The following is a 16,296-nucleotide window of genomic DNA, read 5'->3' as shown; positions in this document are numbered from 1 at the left end:
GGTGGTGGCTGCAGCATTTAGGGGCCAAATCTGGCAACAGGTTCCCTCTAAGAGAAGATTAACTTTTTTTCCCCCTAATACGTAATATGAATTATTTGACTATTAAAAAAAATAAATAAATAAATAAATAGATTAAATTAGTGAATAACCAGTTTACTCATGACAGTGAACGGATTTTAAAAGACAAAATATTTTAATGTATATACAGTGCTACGTTATTTTACAGTCATCCAGTGTATTATAGAAATTCAAGTATTTACACGGTAAAAAAAAAAAGTTACTAAACTTTTTTTTTTTCTGTTCCCCGAGGAGTCAATTTTAGATTTTCAGTAGTCATAATTAAAATCCACAGTTCATAAAGGGAAAATTCTTGAAATATCTGCTGCATAACAAAATGCAAGTTCTTGTTACCATATGACCTAATTAATCTAAAGAATACTGATCGGTGGTCTTCAGATTTCTTATCTTGCTGCATGTACAGTTCCATCAAGTATTGTAAACCGCCACCTATATCCATGGTGGAACCTGAGAGATCTCTTACATGCGAAAGCTTCGTGTCCTCTGAAATGACTGGAAAGGTCGCTTGAGTGTGAAAAACGAGAGCTGTGATTTTAGGCCCGTTTTCTCTGGAAATATTGCGGCTTCACTCTCTGGCGTGGGAAAACGCTCCTTGTAGACTTGAAAGTGGGCTCTCTGGAACTGAGAGACAAAACCAAAATAAATGTTAATGTTAAAAACCAGTACGTGATTAACTAGTAAGCACATCCATCCTCCTCCAGCAGCCAGCGGAGGATGGATGCGCACTGCCCATGATCCAGAGTCCCCTGGACGTCCGGTTGTGCGCACTACACCTCACTGAAGCCGGGAAGCTCACACCCGGCATTAGTTTAGTGCGCATGATCAGACATCCCCCAGGGACTCTGGACCATGCTCAGTGCGCATACATCAGCCGCCATTAATAGTGAGGTATGTGCGGCATTGATGCGCATTCATTAACATGTTAGTACGCCTACAGGGACATGCTTACATGCTATGTAGGCCGATTAGCCAAGGGAAGTAACACCCATGCGACTACAGTAGTCGCTGGCCTCATTAGAATATAAGAGACTATCTTTAGAAATACTGTTTGGCAGGGATTACCAATATGCACCCAGAACTGATCGTGGTTCTGGGTACATGTGGCACCAGACAGGATCCCTTTAAGAGGTTAAAAAAGGGGCTGTCCGAGCATTATCATTATTTTACTTTTTTTCTTCCAACACCTTCACGAATCCAAGAGGTCCGCTCCGGAGATCAGCGCAGGCTCCGGAAGCGTTGTGTGCCCCGTTCAGAAATCACCCACTGCTACAGCCTGTAATTGACGACTGGAAGAGAGCATCACTGGATGCTTCTCTGATGATGCGTTCTTCTAATCACGTCACCTACAGCCAATTTCAGTCTGCACTGGTGTTGTGACTTTTGAAAAATGAGACCGCATTTCAGGAGCTGGAGCGGACCTCCAGAGTGAATGGTTCTGGATCCGTAGGGGTGTTGGAGGGAGAGCATACTTTCCCTCCATTTTTAATCAATCCTATTTTTTTTTTTTTTTTACTATTGGACAACACTTAAGTTGCAGAGGAACCAACTGATCCCCAGATAACTCCAGCACGTGTGAATAATTCTATGCTTGACATACACAAAGCTATAGGTAAGACTATATGAACCTGTTTCAGCTTCTTCTTCTTTTCCTTGGAGGACATGGACGTGTCATTTATGATTTCTTCCAGTGCGCTCTTCACGGGATCCTGAGGTTGGCTCAGCTTCTGAAATTCATACTCATGTTTTGTCTCCTGCAGCTTAATGAACGCCGGATGAAGTGTGCTGTCGATATTTGCCCCTGGATACTTTATCTGAAACCATATGAGAGAATATTGGTCAAAAGTGCAAAACAGGCTAAGTACGGGGGAAGGAAAGCTGCATGGTGCAGAGTAGGAATTAAATAACATTAAACTGGTTACCTGGACCCTTCTTTGGTGTGCCACGTAATCTTCCACAGAGTTTTTATAAGATGTCGGTACAGTCAAAATGTCCTGGCAATTGTCCATCATGAAGGTCACCAGCTTTGTGGACAGAAGTTCACCCAGGTCCACCTCCTCTTTAGAGCGAAGGACAGAGCGAGAAAAGGTCTGCACCATCTGAAAGCAATGAAACGGAGACAAAGATGAAATTCTTAAAAGGGAGAGTCCTCCAATACGATATGATCGGCCACAAATACACATAAGTGGACACCAGCAGGTGACCTGATTCATACTGTACAGCAGCTCTTCATATGCATCTGTGATTCAGAAGATGACTCAATTTTCCATATAAGCCCTTCAAGACTGAGCTATTTCCTTATTTCTTGGTGTTCGTTTGTCAATCCTTTCTGCTTATAGCCATACCTTTAACATTTTCCTGTCCAGATACCCACAACTTGTTTTTTTGTTGCTAAATAATTTTACATTTTGATCTGACTTTTAGTTGCTGCAATGCAAATATGTATTTATATTAAAACGAAGAAAAAGGGGAGCAATTTACAGTTTTTATATCTTTAAGCTTTAATAGCTTCCCCCCCTTATTTAAGGGGTATTCCCATTTCTAAGATCCTATCCCAATATGTTGTACGAATAATAATAATAATAATAATAATAATAAATAAAAAATCAAATAACTCCAATTAGAAATGTATATAGTTCTAATATAGCCATGTCTCTTACAGTTATGGACATAATTATGTGAAGGTATCCAATATACAGGACAAGATGGTGCTTGCAACCATATCTGCTTTCACTGCCATTTAAAAAAAAGAATTTTTTTGTCAATTTAGTCTCTAGAATTTATCGAATTAAGAAACTACTTCTGCTTTCTCTCACATCTTAGAAAAAGACAATATGAGGAAATTATGAAATATACACTACAGTTTAAAAGTTTAGGGTCACTTAGATATTTCCTTATTTTTGAAAGAAAAGCACTTTTTTTTTTTCATGAAGCCAACAGTAAATTAAACAGAGATGCACTCTATACATTGTTAATTTGGTAAATGACTATTATAGCTGAAAATGCCTGGTTTTGAATGCAATATCTACATAGGTGTATAGAGACCCATTTCCAACACCCACCACTCTAGTGTTCTAATGGCACATTGTGTTTGCCAACTGTTAGAAGGCTAATGGATGTTTAGAAATCCCTTGAAAACCCTTGTGCAAGTATGTTAGCACAGCTGAAAATTAGAGAAGCTATAAATCTGACCTTCCTTTGAGCTAGTTGAGAATCTGGAGCATTACATTGGTTGGTTTCATTAAATTCTCAAAATGGCCAGAAAAAGAGAACTTTCATATGAAACTCGACAGTCTATTCTTGGTCTTTGAAACGAAGGATATTCATTTCATATCTTTTGCGGTGATTACAGCCTCAATTCTCCGAGGTATAGATTCACACAAGGTGTGAATTGTTTCCAAAGGAATTTTAGCCCATTCTGCAGTTAAAACACCCTCCAGTTCTTTGAGCGACGATGGTGGCGGAAATCGACGTCTAACTTGAATCTCTAAAATCGACCATAAATGCTCAATAATGTTGAGGTCTGGGGATTGTGGGGGCCAGATATGATGCTCAACTTCATTAGAATGTTCCTCGTGCCATGCTTTAACGATTCTAGCTGTATGAATTGCTGCATTATCATCCTGAAAGATGGCGTTCCCCCTCCTGAACAGTGCTTGAACCATGGGATGCACTTGGTCGCCCAAAATGCCTAAAATAATCTCAGCTGTTAATTCTTCCATGAAGGGATATCATTGACCCGGCGAATCTGCACGAAATAGCACCTCAGATCATCACAGAACCTCTGTCATGTTTTACGGTTGGGAGAAGGCAGTCTGGATGGAATGCTTCTTTCGGCTGTCTCCAAACATATACTCGGCTGGAGGTCGGAAATAGGGTAAACACATATATACATATTACATATATACACAAACACACACACACACACACAGACCAAACGTTTGGACACACCTTCTCATTCAAAGAGTTTTCTCATGACTCTAAAAATTGTAGATTCACATTGAAGACATCAAAACTATGAATTAACTCATTTAACTCATGTGGAATGAAATACTTTAAAAAGTGTGAAACAACAGAAAATATGCCTTATATTCTAGGTTCTTCAAAGTAGCCACCTTTTGCTTTGATTACTGCTTTGCACACTCTTGGCATTCTCTTGATGAGCCTCAAGAGGTAGTCACCGGAAACGGTCTTCCAACAGTCTTGAAGGAGTTCCCAGAGATGCTTAGCACTTGTTGGCCCTTTTGCCTTCACTCTGCGGTCCAGCTCACCCCAAACCATCTCAATTGGGTTCAGGTCTGGTGACTGTGAAGACCAGGTCATCTGGGGTAGCACCCCATCACTCTCCTTCTTAGTCAAATAGCCCTTACACAGCCTGGAGGTGTGTTTGGGGTCACTGTCCTGTTGAAAAATAAATGATGGTCCAACTAAACGCAAACCGGATGGAATAGCACGCCGCTGCAAGATACTGTGGTAGCCATGCTGGTTCTGTATGCCTTAAATTTTGAATAAATCCCCAACAGTGTCACCAGCAAAGCACCGTCACACCTCCTCCTCCATGCTTCACGGTGAGAACCAGCCATGTAGAGTCCATCCGTTCACCTTTTCTACAAAAACAGATTTGGTTGGATCCAAAGATCTCAAATTTGGACTCATCAGACCAAAGCACAGATTTCCACTGGTCTAATGTCCATTCCTTGTGTTCTTTAGCCCAAACAAGTCTCTTCTGCTTGTTGCCTGTCCTTAGCAGTGGTTTCCTAGCAGCTATTGTACAATGATGGCCTGCTGCACAAAGTCTCCTCTTAATAAATGTTCTAGAGATGAGAAGGTGTGTCCAAACTTTTGGTCTGTACTGATATATTTTACACACACACACACACACACACACACACACCATATTGGAAAGGGGTTAAAATGATAATCTGAGAAAAGCAAGTTCCAACAGCAAGATTTAACGGGAGCCTGTTGGGTCAGATATGCTCCACCTCTGTTCACCGGTACAGCCATTTTTCTATAGTGTCCCAGAAAGTGACTTAAATCAATGCTAGACTGCATGTTACTGGTGCTACTGTGGGCAGACTTATCGAAATGTGATCACACGGCCTGCACCGTCTCTCTCATATAAAGCACATCTGGGAAGTTACTAGTGGCCAATTGCAAAGGGAGCTGCCAGCAGCGGATCTTGACGATTTATCCGAGTGCATTCAGTGTGTTCTCAGACAATCACTAATAACCTCATTAAGAGCACCCAAGGCGTGTGAGTGTTGGGATTTCTGAGCGTGGTGTTTATGGTCCAGGAAGACAAAAGGTCCCAGTCATTTGGGGTGAATCTTTACTTATTGGTGTTTGAAAAGTTAATTTGACTGAAATGTGCAATACCTTTCCTACAATGAAATCCACAGCAGTGGATGTGTATCAAACCCATATGTTTATGGAAACTAAGTGGGGGATCCACAGTGTTTGCACCTGGACATCTACAACACAGTGCAGTTTTAATTTTGTTAAAAAAATAAATAAAAATAAAACAAATCTTTACATGCACATACGTACATGCTCTGGCATGGAAAAAAGAAAAATCAGACACATGTGAATCCTTTGTTTGCAGATGCAGCCGCCCCCTGTAAGAGACACCTATAGTGCTGAGCACGGCAGTCAGGGAGCTCAATTATCCGGACTCTAATAACATACCAGTGCTCGGTTCCCAGCAGTATCACACAGAGGTGGCATTTCTCTGTTAAAGCTTATCCTCGCCATCATCCTCATTAGCAGTTGCAGTTTCCTCCGATTTTCCGGTGGCAGAAGCAGACAGCAAACCTGAAGAGCTTCAATAGCTACGGACTTTTTTTGCAGAAGACCTGAGACAGCATAAAACAGAATATATGAGTAGAAAAAGATAATGTACTTTAGATTTGCCGGGGTGACATTATTTCTTCTGGTAACAAAGATGTAATAACGAAAAGATAAATAATAAAAAAGAAAAACCGGTGTCCCTCCTTGGGCAATCTAGCTCCATGTGACAACAGATAAAAATACATATTGCAGCTTCTCGTATTAGCATTGTGGTTTCAGGCTAGCGTACAATTATAATCAATCAGATAGTGCTCACACGGTGTAGCTTCTACATGTGAATTTGCGCAGAAATGGCCCATAGGGTGGACTTTAAAATCTTCATCATGTTCATTCATTGTGCAGAATCAGGGGATATTTCACATTTAGCCAAGGAAAGGGTTAAATCTGCAATCAAGTCCAGAGCAAAACCCAAAAATCTAACACATGAATTTTCCTGTAGAAATGCTGTGGAGGAATCACCCCCCAAAAAAACACACATTAGGCTGCTTTCACACTTGCTTTGAACGGCATCCGTTGCATTGCGTTGTGTGACGCATGTGACGGATGCCTTGCATATAGTGTGATAATAAAGGCAACGGATTCCTGGGAAATAACGTGTTGCGTTAAGTTTTCTAGCCGCGCGAGAGAGAGACCATCATCACCGCACACGCAGGCACTACCGCACTCATCATCATCACACACATCCCAGCACTACCGCACCCATCATAATCACACATCCCGGCACTACCGCCCCCACCATCATCACCGCACATGCAGGCACTACCGCACTCATCACCATCATCACACACATCCCGGCACTACCGCACCCATCATCATCACACACCCCGGCACTACCGCACTCATCATCATCACACACATCCCGGCACTACCGCCCCCACCATCATCTCCGCACACGCAGGCACTACCGCACCCATCATCACCGCACACACACAGGCATAACCTGACAGCGCGACTCCCTTCAGTTTCTGCGTGGAGCTCACAGGAGCGGCAGTGTTCTACTGCCGCTCCTGTCAGCTTCATGTAGCAGAGTCGGATGCGTCACGGGACCTCGTGTGGATTATGCCGGACCTGGAGGGGTATTTGGGGATTTTAATAAAGTGGTGAAAGAGGGTGTTTTTTTTATCTTTTATTCCAAATAAAGTATTTTTTCGGGTGCATGTGTTTATTTACTTTCACTTACAGGTTAATCATTGTGGGTGTCTCAGACGCCTGCCATGATTAACCTAGGACTTAGTGGCAGCTATGGGCTGCCATTAACTCCTTATTACCTCGATTGCCATTGCACCAGGGCAATTCGGGATCAGCCGGATAGTGTCCCAGGACTGTCGCATCTAATGGATGCGGCAATTCTGGGCGGCTGACGGCTGATATTGTTAGGCTGGGGGGCTCCCCATAATGTGGGGCTCCCCATCCTGAGAATACCAGCCTTCAGCCGTGTGACTTTACCTTGGCTGGTATCAAAATTAGGGGGGACCGCACGCCGTTTTTTTTAATTATTTATTTATTGCACTGCACAATATAGACCCGCCCAACGGCGGCTGTGATTGGTTGCAGTGAGACAGCTGTCACTCAGTGTGGGGGTCGGTCTGACTGCTACCAATCATAGGCTCCGGTGGGCGGGGGAGGCAGTGAATACTAGATGGAATAATGAGCGGCCGGCATTTTCAAAAGAGGAGAAGCCGCCGGAGCTTTGTGACATCTGTGCAGCGTCGCGCCCATGATCGTTGAGTATGAGAGAGGGGGTGAGAGGGCGGGGGGGGGGGGAGAGAGACCAGGAGTGATTTTAAACCATTTTGATCGTTCTGCTGGACATGCTGCGCATGCTCAGTAGAACATGACAGAATCCGCCAGCGGATTCCGCCGCCTAGCTCATAGCGGCGGAATCCGCCACCATAGACAATCATTAGACACCTTGTTGGATTCCAACGGAATCCGTCAAGGTGCGTTATTTTAACGACCCTAAAAACGCTACATGTAGTGTTCCCTCCGCTCGACGCTGCGTTAAAATAACGACGCAGCGTCGTCCAGCGGATGCAACGCAGACACTTGCATTACAGTGCGTTGTCAATACAAGTCTATGGAGAATAGCGCAGTGCGTTAACGGACTGCGCTATTCTCCATAGCGGCGGATTGCGCTGAACGCAAGTGTGAAAGTAGCCTAAGACCCCCTTCACACACCCATGTTTCCTATAAGTGTGGTGTCAGTTTTCACATGCACCGGAAACATGTTTCCAAGCATACTAATTAGGATCAATGGAAGTCTTCACACGGACTCCATATCTCTGAAGCACTTGGGGTCATGTAGATTTTACTGCAAATCCAAATCACTATTTATATCCCATTCACAGATATAAGTATAGCAAGAGTTAGGCTATGTGCCCACATTGCGTATTTATGTGCAGAAAATCTGCACAGAACGCATGTTTTGGCAGGGAAAAAAAGCAGCTGAAAAAAACCGCACATTTTTATTGCGTTTGCACATGTTTTTTCCATGCTTGTTTTTTAGTCATGGCGCTCAGTGGAGGATCCTGCATCGTACCCCTGCGATAGCAGCCAGGTGACTGACTGATTTTACAGCTGGTGCCCGGCTCTTGCTGCTTGGAGCTGTACCCACTCGTGCTGCTCTCAGCAGTTCAACCCCCTAAATGCTGCGATCAGTGTGACCGCAGCATTCAGGAGGCAGGGAGAGGAATCACTTACCTCCCCCTAGCGTTTGGGTCCACATAATGCAATCACAGTGACCCGACCGCTGCCATGGTAAGCCTGGGTCGCCACTATAATGACACTGACTTACTGAGGTACGGATGGCTTCACAGACCAGGGCACCTACTATGTCACTGGCATTCCCTGCAGTAAGCTCCCGCAATAAAGACCGCGATATGAGAAAATGTGTTATGACACTGGCTATGACGTCACAAGGATAACAGAGTTCATGCCGGCGGATCTGCAGGAAACCCCAGTGATCCGCTGGCATGAACTTGATTCACCTTATGACGTTAACGGAGTTCCCTGCAGCAAGATCCCGTGGTAAAGACCATGAGATGAGCAAATGGCTGCAGTAAACCCCAGTGACATAAAAAAAAAAAAAAAAAAAAAGCACATAAAAAGAACACACACACACACACACACACATAAAAAATAAAAAAACATGAGAATTACACATAGGTTTTTTTCCTATATATTTTTCACTGACTGCATTGAAGTCAATTGGTGTAAAAAGCAGGGAAAAAAGTAGAAACAATTCACACGCTGCTTCTTTTTTCAGCTACAAAAACTGCAAGGAAAACGGAAGCAGGCCGGGCACAGCAAGTCAGGATTCTCATAGACTTTGCTGGGATGCGTTTTCCTTGCTTTTATTGATTAAAGGAAGCAAGAAAAAAAAAGTATGAAAACAAAAGCGTGAAAAAAAAGCAACATGGGCACAATGCCTTAGGCTATGTGCGCACTGGGAAAAGGAATTTTCTTGAGAAAATTCCGCATGCTTTCAAAGATTACCGCACCCGCATGCGGTTTGCCGCGGTTTGCTGCGGTTTTACCGCGGTATTATTCGCGGTATTGCCGCGTGCGGGTTGGGATGTGCTTTATTGCATTCAATGCAATAAAGCACATTGAAAAAAAAAAAAGTCATTTAATTCTGAGATAGTAGAAAGACAGAAGAATAGATAGAGGGATAGATAGATAGATAGATGACAGATCGCTGCATTTCCCACGGTCGGCAGTGAGTTCACATTACCGGCCGTGGGAAATGACCGGTAATTACCTCTGCTGTCTGCTGCTTTCATTCAGCGCTGTGTCTGTGACAGTCGCGGCTGGATGGAAGCAGCGCAGGACCTGTGGATTACGCCGGAGCTTTGGTGCGGGAGGGGTTAATAAAATGGTGAACGAGGCTTGTTTGTTTTATTTAAAATAAAGGATTTTTCGGTGTCTGTGTTATATTCACTTTACTTACGGGTTGATCATTTCAGCTGTCATGATCAAGCCTGGAGTTAATGGCGGTGGTCCCCCACCATCATTAACCCCTTGTATTACCTTGCTGCCACTGCTACACGGTGGCAAGAAGAGCCGAGGACACGCCGGTGCTGCCGCATAATGCATGCGACAGTGCCGGGGCAGCTGCGGCTGATATTCTCGGCTGCCGGAGGGGGAGTGAGGCGGGGGACATTAACCCTGCCCCTCTCCCTCCCCAGCCTGAGAATACCGGGCCACCGCTGTGTGCTTACCTCGGCTGGAAGGTAAATATGCAGCGGAGCCCACGTTCTTTGTTTTCTATATTTCCGTTTTCTTTCTATGTGTGTTCTATGTGTCTGTGTCTGTGTTCTATGTCTGTGATGTGTTCTGTGTCTGTGATGTGTGTGTGTTTACTCTCTGCACGGCTTCCTCTTCCTGTAATGACATCACTTCCCTGCAAAACCGCAGACAGGCGATGCACATTACCGGAGGTAAACCGAGAAATACCGCAGGGAATAACACAGGAAAACGCAGTGAACCGCACAGAATTTGCTGCCTGCGTTATTCCCTGCGGGATTTCATGATTAACATTGGAGTCAATGGAGTGAAATCCTGCAGCGATGTGCGGAAAAGAAGTGACATGCACTTGTTTTTGCTGCGGGATTCCCGCAGCAAAACATGCAGCTGTCAAATTCCGCCCAGTGCGCACAGGATTTTTTTTCTCCATAGGATTTGCTGGTGATTCACTGCAGAGATGTTATGAACATTTTCTGCAGCGAAACATGCAGCAAATCCGCGGAAAATTTGCGGCAAAATCCGGTAAGTGCGCACATAGCCTTACCCTTATAGCCGGCAAGATCTGCAGATCTGCTCCATTTGCATAGCATGTGATAACGCAAAATTTATGGTTATCTGAGTTTTGTGTTGTTCAAGGTTAATAACGTAGCGCACTGCAGCTGTAAAGATAATGCTTGTTACACCTGCCTGTAGACATTATTCAATATGGGTAAGATATAAAGTATATTCTATCGCTTCATTTGGATCCAGCTATTGTCTAAATAACAACTCTGCACCAGGCGGAAATCACAGAGGGACAGAGCGTTCTCAGTAGTGCAGCCTCAGGAACTGTAATTTCAGGCAATGCCATAATGTTCAGTAAGGGGACTATGAGAATTTTCTGAACCTAAATGATACCTACCAGTAGAAGTGTTTACTTTTATTCCCTCATATAAAACAGGTTGTATATAAAGACGATTTTTGCTGTGAATGTCAATGTCTTCAATGTCGTCTTATTACTGAAAGCTACAGTAATTCAATAATGGTAACATATGAGAAAAAAAAGGCACCGATGAGCTTGTAATTTCAGAAAATCAGATTCATTTTCTGGCTTACCAAGTATGTTCACAAAAACATCAAACAGCGGAAATGTCAGAAGTGGCTCCTGTAGAGAGCCGTAATAATCAGCAATGGTCCTAAACACATCTCTCTCAAAGCCCAAATACATCGGCTGCTTCATTTCCGTGCAATTTGGCCCTAAACAAAAAAAAGGAAATTAATCAATACCTGTCCATGGACAATGAAGGGCAGTGAAAGTCATCCCTGGTCAAGCAAATGGAGCTTAAGGTCCCCAAAAACACATGATCGACAGAGGTCATAACCCATGGACTGAAAAGCCCCAACAGATGGGGCCTCCACCGATCCTGAAAACCAAAGAGAATTTTATTCCCACAGGTCACACATGTGGATTCCTTCCACTTAGATGTGAACTAATTATAGAAAATAAACATATATAGCCAAGTTAAAAGTAACATCATAGACTTACACTTAGCTAGGCATTTCATCGCTGACAGCAGCCAATGGGGAAGCTCCTCTGTAAAAACACAAATCATTAGGATTTAAAGGGAATGCATCATCAGAAAAATTACATATAGTTTAAAATTAGGATTGTATGTTAAGAATTAGATTAGATCAGTAAATATAGATACACGCATACATGCTATTGATTTTAGCCTGCTTGTGCATCATTAAAGGGAACCAATCCCCCGGATTTTCGTATATAACCTAAAGCCATTGCTATACTGGCACTATCAGGCTGATTCTATACATACCTGTAGTGGTCAGCTCGGATGTATAGGATTTGAAATCCAAGAAAGTGAAGTTTATAAAATCATCAGCTTCTTGAGTGACAGCAGCTGAGGATCAGATAATATCTGGGGGGGTATTCAGAGTTATCCACTCCCCCAGTTTACATAATACTTATCTTAATTCTATCGATTTAACTTGTCACTTGCAGGACCTGTGTGAGGTCATACCCATGTGACCAGAAGGGGTGGAGTCGCAGCCAACAGAGCTGATACCAGGAATCAACATTTTTCTGTTTGCAGAAGCCCCATTACTAAAGCAGCTGCCAATTTTATAAACTTTACTTTCTTGGATTTCAAAACCATAGACCACTACAGGTATGTATAGAATCAGCCTGACAGTGCCATATGAAAATCCTGGTGATTGGTTCCCTTTAAGTGCATCTATAAGTGTATTATTATGAATTAGACAACAAGGAAACTAAAACTAACTGGATAGTCACTGTAAACAATGTTTCTGTTTCTTTCCACTGTCACCCCTATAAAACGTCACTTCCTAATAAACCCCTATCCCTACACCTAGCAATGAACTGGTCATCTCCCCCTCCATCCTCCCTCCATCCTCCCCATCTTTCTCATCTCCTCCTCAGATCTGTTCCTCAACATTAAATCGTCTGTCTCCAGATGTGCACACAGCCACCTCATGGCCTCTCCTGCTCCCACCTACTAATACTCTCTCTGCTCCTCCTCACTACTGATTAGATCTCTCTAAATCCTGGTCCTCCTAACTACATCACTACAGGTCAATTCTAAACCCATCCACTATCTACCATGAATTTCCACAATCTTTCTAAGCTTATACCCATTCACCCAGCCCCCACTCACCCAATCCCTCTAACTGGAGCTAAGGACACACTAAAGGACATGGATTACTAGAACCATATCCTTTTGTAAAAAAAGAGCCCAAAATAAACTTACTTGGTTCAGATGGTGTCAGTGTGTGGCAGCAAAAAGGTGGAGTACAAAGAAAAGAGTACAGTCACAGTGGTGGGAGTGTCATGATCTGGTATGAGTGCTGCCGGCTATGGGGAGCTGTAGTTCATTGAGGGAACTGGAACACCGAACGGGGCCTTGGGACTACTAGTCACCGGGCTGGTGAGCGTCAGGGGGTTGTCACGGGTGGCCCTGCCAGGTTTCGTGACCCCGAGGTGTCCACGAAGGGATGGAGAATGGGATGGTGGTGGGGAGATGAGGATGAAGGGGTTGAGGATGTTGGGAGTTGTTGTCTCGTGACGCCACCTATGTTGTGCGGCCAGGGATTAGCCGCCGCTGCGGGTGCTGTCCTCTGGGGTGGATGGTGTTGCAGCTGGGATGGTTCAGCTCCCCACAGGTAGAGCTAGACCCCAAAGAACAAGATGATGGGGCGGTAGTGACCGTTGGCGCCGGAGCGCGGGGCAACGGCACTGGCAATGAAGGACTGACTCAGTGGTTGTCGTTCAAGGTCTTTTACTCACAGTCTAGTTGTCACCCTTGGAGGGCCGGTCTCTGCCGTGATGGGCCCCAGCCGATCCCGGATAATTCAGAGGTCACCGCTAGTGTTCCCACTGTGTGTCCTTTCTGGTCAGGGTCCCTCCAATCCAGTGGTTGGAATGTGGAACAGGCTGCGGGTGTTTCCTGCACTCTACGCAGACCCTGAAATCCCTGGTAGCTGTAGAGAAACCGGGCTGAGCTGCCTGCTCCAAGCCACGGGTCTTGTAGTGCTCCCAGAAGTGTAAAGTGATGCCTGGACCGAGGTCCTGACTGTGCTCCTCATCCCAAACTGTGCCCGGGGTAACTCCTCTCAGTGTGAAGATGCTTGTTCCTTTTCCCAAAGTGGTGCCCGCCCCCAGGTGGTTGTCCTAGTGACCGAGAAAGTCCCATGCCTCATGATGGCAGCCCTCTATCTACCCTAGGCCAATCCCGGTGGGAAAGCACTTGTGTGTGGTTTGTGAATGTGAGAGACACCAGCAATTAACCTCTTCCTTACCCGGGATGAGTACCGCACCTTAAGTGAGATGCAATACCCTGTGGCGACTGAAGCCTCAGGGGCGCCACAGAACCATGAATGCCAACATGTATTGTGACATACTGAAGCAGAGCATGAGCCCCTGCCTTCGGAAACTGGGCAGCAGGTAAGTATTCCAGCATGATAACGACCCCAAATACACAACCAGGCCGACCACTGCGTTCATAAAGAAACTGAGGGTAAAGGAGCTGGAGTGGCCAAGCATCTCTAGACCTAAACCCTATTGAGCATCTGTGGGGCCTCCTCAAAACGGGAGGTGGAGAAGCGCAAAGTCTCTAACATCCACAAGCTCCACGACGTTATCATAGAGGAATGGAAGAGGATCCAGCTGCTCCTGTGAAACCTCTAGTGAACTCCAAGCCCAAGAACATTGAAGACAGTGCTTTAAAATAATGGCAGCCATACAAAGAACTGACACTTTAGGCACAATTTATCAATTTCACTTAAGCATGTAAGCTAGCAAGTTAGTCATCAATGGCTGTGTGTTGAGTTATTTAGAGAGCAAAACAAATTCACATTGCATCAAAGTATTACATCTTTTAATGGGACAACACTGAAGATATAATAAAAAAAGTTACAAAAATGTGATGGGTGTACTCACTTTTGTGATATACTGTAGATATTTTTTTCCACATATTGAAATCTGTGTTTAAGAGGCTTCCACTACCCTGACTCGGCTACTAGTTTTACCTTAAATGCTTAAAGGGAATCGATCAGCAAGTTTTTGCTACCTCATCTTAGTGCAGCATGATGTAAGCAAAGAGATCCTGAATCCAACAATGTCTCACTTAGTTTACTGGGTGCAGGTTGACAATCAGAATTTTTAGCTTTAGCCATCTAGGAGAGCTACCCCTGCCCACACCAGGCTCTCAATAGAGATTGAGCTTTGACAGTGAGGTGTTGAATCAGTGGTGGGGGCAAGCTGGACTGCCATGCATGTGACAATATAGTTCGAGCAATGATAAGTCTTGCTTCTTAAACAAACATAGCAAATAAACAACAGATCAGACCTTGATAACACAGGCATCCCTGAATTCTATGTTTAACCCTTGCAGCATGCCGTCTACAGATTACATAGCAAAAACCTGCTAACAGATTCCCTTTAAAGGATATTGGCCCTAAAGATCCCTGTGGAGACACGGGGCTCAGTGGGTGCTCTCGTCCACTAAAACCCGCCGCCTTTAGAAAGACAGCGTGGCTCAGGGCTCATCCCAACTGAACGCCGGCCTCCTTAACCGTGGGCGTAACACTACTCAGACAACACAGGGTGAGGGAACCACAATAATTAGACTTTATTGGATCCCCAAACAATTAACGGCATATGACACATAACCAGCAAAACACACAAATGTAACAGGCAACAGAGTCTCACCCTTCCGCTGGCTCACCAGGGATTTAGAATGTCCATGCCTCAGAGCTTCCAGGGCCGCTTACTCCAGTCCAGCAGCACCCCGCTTTTGGCGGGCACCCACCGAGAAAGGAATAATGCCAGATTCAGGAAGCTGTGTGAGGTCTGCAAAGTCTGTAACAGGTGACTGAACTGTCCCAACCCGAGTGTCCTCCTTAGGTAGTCCTGGTTTGATGTTACAATCCTGGCAGCCGGAGTCAAAATCCCTAAGCTGTGGATATGGTCTCCAACTGGAACCGGGGTCCCTAGATTGAAGCCATAAGATATCCTGATCCTCTAATCAGCTCCAAAGAGCTTAGACTGGATCCATCAGCATCCATCAACCTTCATCAACCCTGGTGGCTTAAAGAAGTCCCTTTTATAGCCATAACCTTCCCTTAGGATACACTGCGTCCTCATCGATTGGTTGGACAAGATTGCTTCTCCCATTGGATGAATTTCAAGCTGCATGGATAATGTTCATTTAAATGATGTGCATAGAAAGACTCAGTATATCTACATGGAGTCGGCAAGTCACCGAGTAGACAATGGCTACTAAGGTAATTACATTATCAATACACAACTACAATACAATGATTACTGGAAAAGTCTGGAGAGCAATAGCTAAGCAAACATGACTTAGCACACATAAGAACAATAGTCTGGCTGAATGTTAAGAAACTTTAACCCATGAGAGTCCATGTCGTCACAATCCCCATATACATTTTCTGCTAAGTTTCATGAATTATGCCTTTCTGCTTCTATTCCTGTGTCCTTTTACCAGCTCTGTTATCAAAAAGATCACTTACTCTCCAGAATCCTCTTTTCCTTGTGCCGGGCGGTATGCTGGCAGTAAGCACAGACCTGTAACTCTTCCCACACTCCTCCCA

At 44.4% G+C, this 16,296-nt stretch overlaps 1 protein-coding gene across 2 annotated transcripts in view; it reads right to left on the bottom strand.

The window, feature by feature from the left end:
* Nucleotides 1-209: 209 nt before the first annotated feature.
* The window catches only part of DEPDC1B (DEP domain containing 1B), a 70,750-nt gene continuing 54,663 nt past the window's right edge, over nt 210-16,296 (bottom strand). For both annotated transcript variants that reach the window (XM_075342606.1, XM_075342612.1), the window contains exons 6-11: nt 11,696-11,743; nt 11,266-11,406; nt 5,764-5,930; nt 1,998-2,174; nt 1,704-1,889; nt 210-699 (exon numbers count right to left, since the gene is read on the bottom strand). In XM_075342606.1, coding sequence (XP_075198721.1) covers nt 538-699; nt 1,704-1,889; nt 1,998-2,174; nt 5,764-5,930; nt 11,266-11,406; nt 11,696-11,743 — 881 coding nt within the window. In that variant the 3' untranslated portion in view covers nt 210-537. The remainder of the gene's footprint in view (nt 700-1,703; nt 1,890-1,997; nt 2,175-5,763; nt 5,931-11,265; nt 11,407-11,695; nt 11,744-16,296) is intronic.

The sequence above is a fragment of the Anomaloglossus baeobatrachus genome, chromosome 1 (genome assembly GCF_048569485.1).
Source record: "Anomaloglossus baeobatrachus isolate aAnoBae1 chromosome 1, aAnoBae1.hap1, whole genome shotgun sequence".
NCBI lineage: Eukaryota > Metazoa > Chordata > Amphibia > Anura > Aromobatidae > Anomaloglossus > Anomaloglossus baeobatrachus.
This window is presented reverse-complemented; position numbering and strand designations above follow the sequence as displayed.